The sequence below is a fragment of the Mercenaria mercenaria genome, chromosome 17 (genome assembly GCF_021730395.1).
Source record: "Mercenaria mercenaria strain notata chromosome 17, MADL_Memer_1, whole genome shotgun sequence".
In the NCBI taxonomy this organism is placed as follows: domain Eukaryota; kingdom Metazoa; phylum Mollusca; class Bivalvia; order Venerida; family Veneridae; genus Mercenaria; species Mercenaria mercenaria.
In genome coordinates, this window is record NC_069377.1 from 23,571,206 (window position 1) to 23,585,107 (window position 13,902).

The 13,902-nt window shown below is 34.9% G+C and overlaps 1 protein-coding gene across 1 annotated transcript in view; it reads left to right on the plus strand.

Moving 5' to 3' along the window:
• Positions 1-13,902, plus strand: part of LOC123536870 (uncharacterized) — a 95,552-nt gene that overhangs the window by 11,005 nt on the left and 70,645 nt on the right. Inside the window, exons 4-6 of the mRNA XM_053529265.1 lie at positions 5,415-5,542; positions 6,783-6,921; positions 11,911-12,101. Of these exons, the coding sequence (XP_053385240.1) occupies positions 5,415-5,542; positions 6,783-6,921; positions 11,911-12,101 (458 nt within the window). The remainder of the gene's footprint in view (positions 1-5,414; positions 5,543-6,782; positions 6,922-11,910; positions 12,102-13,902) is intronic.

A 13,902-nucleotide genomic window follows, 5' to 3' on the forward strand; every position in this document is an offset into this window, starting at 1 on the left:
ATGTGTGCTCAAAATCCAATCTTCACCAAACTTGAACAAAATGTGTTTGTCAGTAAGTCATCGGGGCACTTCAGAATTATGGCCATTGAATTACTCAAAATGGGCCTGTTTACTCTTCAAAGGTATATTTGTAGTGAGTAAGCAGTATGTAAAGACTGACTTACAATTTAGATGACTAGGCAGTTGTGGGAGACATGCGCTTTTCTCAAAAGCAGTTCTAGTTCTAATATGCTTTTCTCTGTTAAAACACTCTTACACTAGAATGACGTCACATAAACGTGCAGCCCGCCCGCTTAGCTCAGTAGGGAGAGCGTTGGTCTACGGATCACGGGGTTGCGAGTTCGATCCTCGGGCGGGGCGTATGTTCTCCGTGACGATTTGATAAAAGACATTGTGTCTGAAATCATTCGTCCTCCACTTCTGATAATTCATGTGGGGAAGTTGGCAGTTACTTGCGGAGAACAGGTTTGTACTGGTACAGAATCCAGGAACACTGGTTAGGTTAACTGCCCGCCGTTACATGACTGAAATACTGTTGAAAAACGGCGTTAAACCCAAAACAAACAAATAAACATAAACGTGCTGTGACGTCAATGTTTTTGTTGCGACCAAGAAAGAGCGCCACTTTATTTTATCTACTGTTTTAGATAAAGGGCATATTAGAATCGAAATAATTTATACCAAACCGTAATTTAACACTATTTATACACTCGGGTGGTAATACGTCGTACAAATAATTGCACTCGGGCTATGCCCTCGTGAAATTATTACATCCGACGTATAGCCGCCCATCGTGCATAAATAAGTGTAATACACTCTTTTGCTACAAATTATTTCTTAAGTATACTATACTGGTACTGATGATAAACTCGAACAGGAAAATGAGGTTTTTTACCTGTTACTTTTTCATTTCTGCACATTGTTATCAATGGTTGGTATCAAATTAAAGCTTAGCTCTTACTGAATAGTTTACCTTATTTAAATTTCTATTTAGCAAGCAAACTCACAAGAAGTGAGGCCCTGAAAGGGGTATGTAAAATGGGCACTGTACGAACGTTGACTGATGATAAATTCGACCACTTTGTCGTTTAAAAAAAATTCTCTATAGTATTATATTGAAACATTCCCAAAATGATGCAACAGTCATTCCCTATCAAGTAATGAAAAGTGACCCAATGTCAGGCCTTCATGTATTGACAGTGAGCATGCGCAATAAAACATCCTCTTCCCCAGTAATTTTGGGTAAATATTTTTCAAACAGATAAATGTAAGTCATTTATTTATACAGAATATTTACCAATTTTGTTTTTGTTTACACCAGTTGGTGTTGTAATGAGTTGCTATTAGACGGCATGATCAGTTATATATAAAACCAATTGCGATTGAATAATTTGAAGGTGGCCAACTTGTTCGAGTTTATCATCAGTACCAGTATAGTTTTGAAACAACACTACTTCAAAGTCTAGTATTTGAAAAATTATTTTGAAGAAACTTTTCGAATTTGATTTATGTGAGCAGGTATCTCATTGCTGACTAATGGGAATGGATTGAAACTTCACACAGTTTTCCACTGTGATGAGCTTACATGCATTGTACAGGTTCAGTAACTCTTTTTTTTGCAATTTTACAAAATTATGCCACTTTTTGTTTTTCATGGCCATTCAGTTAAAGCTTTCTTTAGTGGCAAGACTGTTGAATAATAGAGTGTTGCTGTCCTCTGACAACTCCTGCTTGATGTACAAAATTATTCAACTGACACAAGTATAGAAGCTATTAAAGTGATTTTATTTATTTTTATGTCACCCTTCGAAGAAGGTGGGGTGTATTGTTTTGCAATTGTCGACGGTCGATCAGTCTGTCGGTCGGTCCGTAGACCAATCGGTTTCCGGATGATAACTTAAGAACACTTAGGACTAGGCTCCTGAATGTTTATAGGGAGGTTGGTCATGACCAGCAAATGACCCCTATTAATTTTGAGGTTAATTGCTCAAAGGTCCAGGTTACAGTGATCCGGAACAGTTAAATGGTTTCCGGAAGATAACTCAAGAACACTTGGGCCTAGGATCATGAAAGTTGGTAGGGAGGTTGGACATGACCAACAAATGATCCCTATTGATTTTGAGGTCAGTAGGTCAAAGGGCAAGACCACAGTGACCAGGGACAAATAACCACACTTTCAGGACTATAACATGAGAACGCTTGGGCTTATGATCACCAAACTTAATACTAATGTCGATTTTGACTAGCAGATGACCTCTATTGATTTTGAGGTCAGTGAGTCAAAGTTGAAGGTCACAGTGGTCCGGAACAATTATACAGTTTCCGGACTATAACTTGAGAGAGTTTGGGCCTAGGATCAATAAACTTAATACTAATATTGATCTTGACAAGCAGATGACCCCTATTGATTTTTAGGTCAGTAGATTAACGGTTAAGGTCACATTGACCCAGAACAGCACCTTTTTTGCCAAATAATTAGAGAAAGTTTTAGTCTAAGGGTCCTTTATGACTGGTAAATGACCAATATAATTGAGGTCTGTATGTCAAACATCCAGTGCACATTGACCAAATATTTTTTGTTCCTTGTGCAATAACTGGGCATTTCGTGTTCTACGAGCTCTTGTTCTATTAAATTTGTTAAACTTTGCTGTCCTTGTATACAATGGAATTATTATGTAACAATACAGGTAGTAAGTTAGTTTCATTTTCTGAGCCACTTTCAGTGTAAAATAAAAATCTGAATTTTATGTAAAAGATAGAGCAACATGGAAGCATATGTGGCAAAAAGTGACTCGGCCATTTGTTACAAGAGCAGTTTTAAGGTAGTTGACCAGTAGTGACACTTGGCAATTTCCACATTTTTACATATTCTTGCTGGACGATGCGGCATTCTTCAGATTTAAATGCACCTAAACGTGGCTTCTCATAAAAACTGGAGAATCAGAGGTCAACAAATCCACTCGTCCACGTAGAAATTGGCTCCAGGCGACTTGCTGCAATATTTGTCCTGCAGGACGAGTGCAATTTTTTGCCAAAAATACAATTAATCCAGTAAAAATGGAGCCATGAAGAAGCCGGATATCAAAAATATCTTAAATGAAAGTTAATTTGATAATTGTTCCTCTCAAAACAGCTCTATTCCGTTACTGTACCATATTATAATTGCATCAGCTGAACACTTGATAGTCAAGAGCAAGATTCCGGTAAGTGCCGTTTTAAAGGACTTTAAAATAAACTCTGTGCCCGTAAAAAAACTGTGTTTTTTTTGTGAATTGCCGGAGAGTACAAATTATAGAAGGACGAGTAATCATTCTTGGCAGCTCTTCCTGAATAATGAGTTGCTTTCAAGGAATTTGTCAAGCCCTGTGAATGTCAAAATCGCAATTTGGGAATACATAATTTGTCGATTGTCATTATCGGTTCACTACCTTAATTCAGACTAATAACGTATTTTTCGGCCGTCTAAATTCGTTTTCGTTACCTATGCCACGTGACTTCAGTTTGCAAATCAAATTACTTGATAACGCATTATAGATAATTTATCAAAATGGAAGATTTATGCAACACTCTGCCTGATTGGACGAGAGTGTCAATTTCTTTCACTCTGTTGATTGTGCTACGCTGAGTGAAATGTAGACAAAGCGTTTATCCTAAACGACGCTGTTCACAGTTTTAAAGCTAACTTTGGCTCAGTATATTTAGCAAGAATATTGATATATCTCAAAATGATAAGTAAGTTTAATAAATATGATAAAAACCTGTTCAAATACCAACATATATCAAATTAAAGAAAGAGCTGAATACGGTCTGCGTATCACATGAATAAGGGTGTGATAAGAGTCTCTTATGTAGAGAAGTGCTTTTTAAAAGATTTTCCTTGTTACAATTGTCGTCTGTATATGAAAGGTTTCTTGCTTTTGTGACTTATTCAGATCGCATATTAAAATGAGTACTTGTTTGCTTTGATATATTTGTTATAAATTATTTAACTGATTTATTATATACGAATATTTTTCTTTAGTATGGTATGCAAATATTGAACTCGGTTGAAATCTGTTTTATTATATATATGCTATATAATGACTGAATCTCAATACACTGAAATGAAGGTACGCTGCATACAGTTTATCTATGTGATATGACTACGGTCAAATAATTACAATTGTATGTTTTGCTTGACCTTCACATTTTTATAGTGTGACGTCATTGTCCAAAGATTCATGAATAGCGAATATGCATTTGTTAAAGCGGGATCAGTTGGCCTATTTTAGAAATAAATAAAAATAATAAATAAAAAAATCCTTTAATTGATTTTTTCTCATGTATTCTAATCAAACTTGATTTGTAGCATCTTTATTAGGCCCGCAGCCAACTTTGTTCAGCTGGGACATTTAACCCCTTTTAGCGGCTGCTAGAGCTAAAACTAGAAATGCCTTTATACAGCGTCTCGTGAACAGCTTGGTGGATCTTTGTCGTACTTGGTCTGGAGCATCATTATAAGGTCCTCTTCCAAATTTATTTATATAGGAACTTGGGCCCTATTAGGGACCACTATAGCTAAAAGTAGATATCGAGGGCTTGGTGCAAAACTATTGTAAGTGTATATAAATAAAGAACAAGATACAATAGTTTTGCGCCAAGCCCTCGATATGCCTTTCTTCGCATTAAGGCGTAAAAAAAATTGTTTGTTTCCGGTATCCCGACCTACCCTAATTTTTTGGCCCGACCCTAAATGTTTTTATGGCCTTGGAGAAAATGTTTTTCAACTTTTTAATAAAAACTTGCAAAACTGCACTTTTTATGCTTTAAACATGTCCAGTGATGTTAGAAATCAACTTACTGATGCTCTGAAGGCATTACCCTCTTATTTACATTCATTTTTTGACACAAAAATAATTTCCAAAGAGTCTCCCTTAATAAAAAAAAATCAAAAAAAAAAAAAAAATTCCGACCTACCTACCCTATATTTTTTGAGCATGTTACCGGAAACAAAGAATTTTTTTGTTAGGCCTAACCACTAAAATGTAATGGATTTTGATCAAACTCGATGTGTAACAATATCGTAAGGTCTGCTGCTATTTTGTTACAAATGGGGATAGTGACCAATTTAGCTAAAAATATAAACACGTTTAATGACCTCTTCTCATGAACCGCTTCATCAAACTATTGCTGTAATTATTCGTCTAAGGATAAACGAAACAAAATTGCAGCCCTACGAAACCTTTGCGAAAAATTAAGAGAACCATTTAAATTGTTAAAGTGCGGTGTTTAGTTTTGCAATTTGAAAAATGTTAGATGAAAGATGAATGTTAGATGAAAAGTTCATAAACTTCTTTCCTTATTACAATTCGCCGATCATCATTTTTAAAGATATTTCTCGTTTATTGTTATTTTAACCTTCCCATTTGTTTCAGCTGGGAAGAATTATGTTAAGGGTTTTGAAGTTATTCGTTATGCTGCGTCAAATAATAATAGGCCAACTTGCTACATACTAGATCTATCAAACGTAACTTGGGATGAAAACTCTGTGGCAGACATGCATGTAAGTATAACATAAGATTTTTTAAATTTGATAGTACAAATACATTCTCATTTCAGTGTCAAAGTTCACATATTTAAATGCAGACATGCTTTGCTTTAAATATTTCGATCCACCTTTAAAATTACTTCAAACATAGAATGGTAATGCCTCCTTAAAACTCACATTAAGTGTGACAAGGGCCATTACTCTGGCACCAATATTTCATGTTACTGTCTCGTCCACTTTTAGTGGAAGCGAGGCTAAAGCAAGGCTAAACAATCCACAATTCCGGCAACGGCAACGGTGCCAGCTATTGGGAAATGACTCGGAAATCGTTACATGTATTTCTATCAAACCATGTTTGATGATTTAAAGCCTAATTTTACACCCCAAGGTGATTCCTAGATCCCTAGTGACCTTTACCATGAAGAAATCAGCAATGTTTTCAGAATGTTTTTGATGCCTTTGAAAAATTTCAAAAATGACAGTTTCTCAAAAAACGTTTTATAGCTTTGAAATCTTGTAGGATGGTTAAAAAACTTATTTTACACCCACATGATGAGTCTTGGTCCCATTCTGAACTATAACTCTATTCTTACATTCTGACCAGCACTTGCAGATGAGCGATGGCACCCGTAGGCAGTGCTCTTGTTTAGATTTATTGATGTCTTTGAAAATTCACTATAATGACAATTTCTCAAAAAGGGTTACACAATATCATAAATATTATTGCTTTGAAACCTTGTAGAATGGTTCAAAATCATTTTACATCACTACAGTGAGTCTTGGCTCCCTAGTGACATTGACCTTGAAGAAATCAGCCTTTGAAAATCCACAGAAATGACAGTTTTTTACAAAATTGTTACAAATATAGTTTGAAACTTTGGAAGATGGTTTTGCACTTATTGCATGAGTCGAAGCTCCTGTCGGTGAGACACTTTCAGACGGTGGCCCTGTATATAATGTCACGTTGATGTTCTCCCACTATTAAATTGAAATTACAAAAAGTCGCAGAAAGAAGGATTTTCGTCAAACTTTGAACAATTGTTTTTCATCATTTGTGTACAAGGGATTATCATGTTGCTGGAATAATTTGAGAACGATTAATTGATGTGCATTTAATCATAGCTTTTACAAACTTTGAAAGACTTAATCCAAATGATTGTATTGTATGATAGATTGAACCTTATAGCCTAGGATATCGTGAACCCAAAATCTAATTATAAGAAGAGAAAAGAAAATATTTTTTTTCTCTTTTCAGACAAAGTTCAGACTGGACTTGTATCCCCTATATCCAACAGATCCTAGATATTTTGCATTTGAAGTATATGCTTTGCCGAAGCAGCAAAATATGGATGACAAATTTGATCAGTATTTACAAACGTTTATTCAGTTTCCAGGTTAGTGCCAGAAGTATATTCATAGAGAATATTAATTTGAACTAAATTGTTGTAATGTTTACAGTTAGCTCCATGCAGGCACTGTAGGTCCAGATCTAAATATTATTTTTCATGTTAATATCATTAGAGTAACAGAGTATGTTTGGATAGAATTTTTCATGTGAGGAAACTATCCATATGTAGATGGTTCTACCCAGGTCCCCGCCTGTGATAAAATAATGCTCGTAGGGGCACCTAGGGTCTTTTTCAGCCTTTAGAAGCTTGAAAGTTGCCATATGATATATAAATGTGTCAATGTGACGTAAGCATGCCTGTTTGAAACCAACTTTTTTAAGACATCCCGGCAAAAAATTAAGGACACAAACCTATCTTTTTATTGAGTTAGCTGTATAAGTAAATCTTGACACTTTGAAAAAATAAGCTTTCAAGTCCAACTCTAAATTGCAGGAAAAACCCTTAGCGAAATGTTATGGCTTAAAAAGCATTGAAACTACACTAAAACCCCATTGAAGTACCATTTTTTCAGAGAAATCATTTAAAACCCATTTATCCGGACTGATTTCAACGCCTTTTTCTCCATTAGAATAGCATTTTTTCAAAAAATGGAAAAATAATGGATGAAATCAATGATCAAAATAACACTTTACCATTTAAACACCATTGTTTTTCATTGCAGAATATACTTAGTTCTTTTATATCAGTTGGTCCATTGTTTTTCATTTAAAAACCATTGTTTTTCATTACAAAATTTGCTTAAAATTTGTTTAATCAGTTTGTTCCATTGTTTTTCATTGAAAAACCATTATTTTACCACTTCTAAATGTAGTAACTGAATTTCATGATCTGTAAATAAAATAGCACCTGTTTTGGCGGAAAAATGATGATGTAGTGTTTAAAATTCTGGCCCAGATTTATCTGAATAGCATGATATCAACTATAGTAAGTGTCTTTATAAATGTTGAATACACAAGAAATTTAAATGAATAATGAAATGTGATATTTTTTCTGTTCCTTTGATTCATATAATTCTAGTCAGATGCAGTCATATTTTTGTCATTGGTTTTCATGACTATTATTTTTATACACGCTTGATCAGTTCTTGATTTCCATGCTTCTTACTTTGCCAAAATATGTATTTTTGTCACCCCACTATGAGTGGTGGGGTCATATGATTTAAGTCTTTTCCGTGCATGTATGTGTGTCCGAAAAAAAAAAAGTGACGCACCTAGCTCAAAAAGTATTTGATATAAATTGATGAAATCTTGTATAAGTCTTTAACATGATATGAACTTGTGCACCTCCTATTTATACCCCAACAAAACGAAGTTTTGGGGTGATATATATAAATATAGGAGTGAGCTTGGCGGTTGGTGGGTCCTTTGTTTTTCATGGTTACCGGATGATAACTCATGAAAGGCTTGACCGATTAAAATAATTTTTGGTACACAGATGTAACATCAGAAAATACAGGTCAAGTTCGACTTTGGGTTCAGTAGGTTAAAGGTCAAGGTCACAGTGACGCTGAACAGTTAAACGGTTTCCGGATGATAACTTGAGAATGCTTAGGCCTTAGTCTCATAAAATTTGGTACACAGGTGTAACATCAAAAATACAGGTCAGTTTCGACTTTGAGCTCAGTAGGTCAAGGTCACAGTGATTCGGAACAATTAAACGGTTTCCGGATGATAACTTTAGAACGCTTGGGCCTAGGATCATAAATTGTGGTACACAGGTGTAACATCATAAAATACAAGTCAGGTTCGACTCTTACATCAGTAGGTCAAAGGTCAAGCTCACAGTGACTCAGAACAGTTAAACGGTTCCCGGATAATAACTTGTGAACGCTTAGGTCTACGATCATGAATTTTTGCACACATGTGCAACATGATAAAATACGGGTCAAGTTTGACTTTGAGGTTAATAGGTCAAAAGTCAAGGTCACAATAACACGAAACAGTCAAACATTTTCCGGATGATTAACTTTAAAACGCTTGGGCCTAGGATCATGAAAATAGATAGGAAGGTTGGTTTTGACCAGCAGATGAGACCTAATGATATTGAAGTCAGTAGGTCACAGGGCAATGTTACATTGACCCAGAACATTTAAACGGTTTTGGGACAACAACTTCAGAACGCTTGGGACTAGGATCACGAAACTTAATAGGGAGGTTGGTCATGACCAGCAGTTGACCCGTATTGATTTTGAGTTCCAAAGGTCAAAGGTTGGAGTGACCAGGAACATTTACACCTTTTTCGGACAATAACTTGAGAACGCTAGGACTGAGGATCATAAAACTTCATAGGGAGGTTAATCATGAGGTTGATTTTGAGGTCAGTAGGTCAAAGGTCAGGCATGTTCGGCTTTGACATTGGCTTTGTTCTGTGACAAGGCCATATTGTGGGGCTGTAATTCGTCACTCCTGTGACAATTCTAGTTTTTGTCTGTCTCTGCCCCCTATTTCTAGAGTTATGGCTCCTGAAATAGTCAAAAATGCTCATTTTCATCTTGTGGTGCACCAAGCTCTAAAATTAAAGTATTTGATATAGATAGATGAAAACTTGCAGGAGTCTTTATTATGATATCACCTTGTGCACATCCTATTTTCCAGCTGGCACCACGTCCCCCTTCCAATTTCCAGAGTTATGACCCCTGAAATAGCGAAAAATGCACATTTTCATCTTGTGATGATACACCTACCTAAAAAAGAATTTCATATAAACCTTGAAACCTTACTAGAGTCTTTAACATGATATGAACTTGGGCACCTCCTATTTTTCGTGGCTCAACCACTTATTCCCAGAGTTATGGCCCCTAAAATAGTAACAAAATGCACATTTTCACCTTGTGACTCACCTAAAGTCTTTATCATAATGTAAACTTGCACATCTCCTATTTTACACATGACATCAACATCCAGTTAAAAGCAACAATGCAAGATATATCATGTATATATTTACCTAATGCAATGATTTAAAGCTACTTTCAGTGGAATCGCATGGAATCTTATCATTTGTCTATATCTTCTTTATGGTTTAAGACTATGCAAATAGCAATTATTTTATTTAAATTCCATTTTGTTACTTTGTAATCGCTTATTTCCTGGGAGTTCCGAAACCTATTTTTAGAACGTGAAATTGACAAAACTAGCTGTCGCTTTTATTTTTAGATTTGGATTTTCCAGACTGTTCCATTTATTAGATAAGGGTTTGAAATATATTTGAAGAACACTGATAAATCGGAATCTCCAAAGTCACGCGAGGAACTGAAGTGTGCCATTGGGAATAAGACATACTTTCCTAATTCTATTTATTGTTCGTTTGTAGAGAGTGTTGAGTGCCATTTTCCTTGCCAAACTGAGTATGGCTATTTTCTCAATGTGGCAGAGTACGTAATATGCAAACGATAAAAAATGTTATCCTCGTAAAGTGCAAGTACACACAATGTTGAATAATTCACAATCACGAAGATATTTGAACCTATATTATATGCGAAAATAGCAAATTGATACTGGCAATGCAATTCAAATACATATTTAACATATCATCATTTTATAGTGTATGTTAGCAGAATATTAAATGAAAAAATATCAAATGAAAAAAAAAACCAGATTGATCTCCGTTGGAATTCGAACTCACAAAAGTTAGATCCTAGAGCCGTCACGCTTACCACTGCACCACGGCGTCTTATTATCGAAAGAGGCAGTCATTTAAATATTTATTATAAAAATAAGTTATAAAAAGTTAGGGTACCCCTTTGCTGAAGTGGTTTATTCCAGTAACCTTTCAAATCTATAAATAAAAGCCACAGCTAGTAATTGCTTTGCTATTTTTATAACTGTTAAGTGTCGTCGACGACAGTTTGTGGTTTACCACTGAAATCTTTGAAAGTACGCCAAATTTAACAATTATCAGTGTTTCACTATTTCACTATTGAAACCAGAATTATTTGACCACGTACAAGTACAATTACTTTTTTCTATAACGAAATTTAATGAGACTGTGGAAAGCAGCTTTAAGTCACTTGATAAATGAATATCCGCCGAAAGACAGGCTCTCTATATTAAAAGCTACAAGGGTTACTAAGGCCACCTGTCAGAATAGTCATCTGTCCAATGTCCCCTAATTGCCCGCCATGCAGTTGCAGTGGGAAAATGCTGTCCATCCAGTGCATTATTCACCATTGAATTTCATTCTAAGATATCATTAAAGTACCATTTGTATCCATTGATTTACCATTGATTTTCATTACATATATTTTTTTTCCATTGATGTACCATTGAAATACCATTTATTTTCCATTAAAATTCCTCCATTGAAATACCATTAAATATCATTGAAATTTCATTTTTTAAAGAGAGCTTATTTGTATATTTCGGCCCATTTCAATGGTATTTAATGGTTTTTTCTATGGTGTTTCAATGGTGTTTTGATGGTTTTTCAATGATTGCACTATAACCTATATGCGAATATAAATGGTATTTCAATGGTTACTTTCCCAAAGAATAAATGGTAATTCAATGATGTTTCAATGCCATTGCATTTCGCTAAGGGAAGTACTGATCCAATCGTACAGAACTATCTTAGGAAGGTGGACATTATCACCACATTATCATATTTTCCAAATCCTGGAAAACTAAAAATTTAAGGTGACTGATTTTACTACGGACAGTGATTTTGTAAATGTGTGTGAAGAGGGATGTACCCGGTTCATAAACTTGTTAAATGGTATTTGTTTAAATTTAAGATAAGTTGCATTATTGTAGAAAATAAAAAAATATGTTAAATGATACTGTTTTGAAAAGAAAGAAACAGTAACCTGTATCTTTATTGGCCATATTTTCTACTGTTACACAGTATAAATTAATTTGGCATAAGTTTGGAGGAGAGATGCTGGAATTTTTAAGAATGGAGCATTTATATGTTAGTATATGGTAGTTATGTACTTATTTCAAGTCATTCTATGAAACCATAAAACATTTTTGTTAACAGGCTTTATACCAGTAAATGAAAGTTCTCCAAGAAACTGGCTTGCAACAATAGATTTCACACAAGACAGTAATCTCGGAACTATAAATGTAACAATAGAACAACCACCAGCTGAGTATAGTTTCACCTTGTTTGAATACATTTTGGTTCATAGTGGATCTATAGTGCCTTTCATTCTGGAAAAATCAAAAAACGTAGGTATAGTCTCTGAATTAGTTTGAGATCTAGTGACTAACATTTACATTATAGGTCATACTACAATAAGTAATATTCCCTACATATACTACATAATAACTGACATATTTAAAGAGCCATGCCAAGTGAAAAATATAGTGTTCAAAAGCCTATCCGCCATTACGCTACACGTGACAGGACCTTCCTATACACCGGAGGGAGGTCATAGCCTGTATTCGTTCAGCGAATAGGAAGGTCTTATCACGTGATCATCGATCGTCACGTGACATCAGTCCGCCCTGAAGAAGGTTCCAAGATGGAGCCGAAAGCTAGGCAAAGCTCAACAAAAAGTCTCAGATAGGTAGCTATCATCACTCATCTACGAATGGCTGAGACAGGAATCAAACTACATTCCAAGTTTAGAAATCTTGGTTAAGTTTTTCGTACCAGTTCACATTTTGTGTAAAGTGTTTGACTTATGGATTTGAAACTTTTATTTAATTGTTTATTATAACAGTCTCTATCTGTAGACAAGAGTACATAAGTCTGTCAACTATTTTGGCTGAATTATGGCCCTTTCTGAACTTGGAAATCAGTTAAGTTTTTCATGCCGGTGTCGCGTGAATATCACACGCGTGGTAATATTACCATGCGTGTGATAATTACGCGGCGGCGTGAGAATCGCACGGTTCCGGGTATAGCCGTGATAATCGCACGGGCAGTCTTAGCTTTAGATATATATACCAATATGATACATAAAATTATTCAGGAATGATTTCTGCATCAATGGGTATAAAATAATTGGGTGTTCAGGCGCGTATCAATTCGGGGTTGTACATCAAAGCCACATACTTTGAAAAAAAAATGGGATTTTTTTTCATAAATATAATCAAGTCTTTCTTTTTAGAATAGTTTCAATATTTTATCTGAATTGGACTGATATGAATATTAGGAATCCGGGGGCGGACAATGATGGGGAAAACACGTGCGTGCATACTAAAATATAATAATATTTTGGTAAAATTTTTATTTAAGGGAAACAATTATATTCTGTATAAGCGGACTATTTATGTGCGTGGAAACATAAGTATAGCATTGCATGCTCTCCTTTTTTGAAAGAAATAAAGAAATCTACCTATCTTCGAAATCAATTATAAATATGTTTGTGTACTGCAATAAAACGAAATGTTTAATGATGAGCTTTATAGAAACCAGGGGCGGATTATAACTGACGCCTTTTTGATAGAGAAATATGACGTACAGAGTATGTTAAAATATACGGGTGTTGTTAGTTTTAGACATATATACAAAAACCACGTACAAGATTATCAAGAATGATATTTAATATTCAGGTGCGTAGCAACTCGGTGTGTGCATAAAAGCAACATAGTTTTAAGAAAAAGGAAAGTTTTTTTTTGTTTTTTGTTTTTCATAAACAAAATGATTCAGACCTTTTTAGAGTAGTGTTAAATTGTTAATACTTCTCCGTACATTTATTTTTAAACCGAATATTATGAACTGATACAATCTTTAATAATCCAGGGGCGGCTAGTAACTGATACGAACTTTAAAAAATCCAGGGGCGGCTAGTGAGGAGTATACTACGATAAATGTCTATGCGGGCGGCGTATATATGATATACCTATATAATGCAAAAATGATTCAGAATGGCTTCTGCATCTATTTTTAAAACTTTATTTTCCAGTGCGTGGCTTGAGGCCATCGCAAGGGTGCACACTAAAATGTAATAACGTTTTGATGAAAATATATTTATTTCTATTTAAAGAAAATAATTATTCTGTATTGAGCAATTATCTGCGT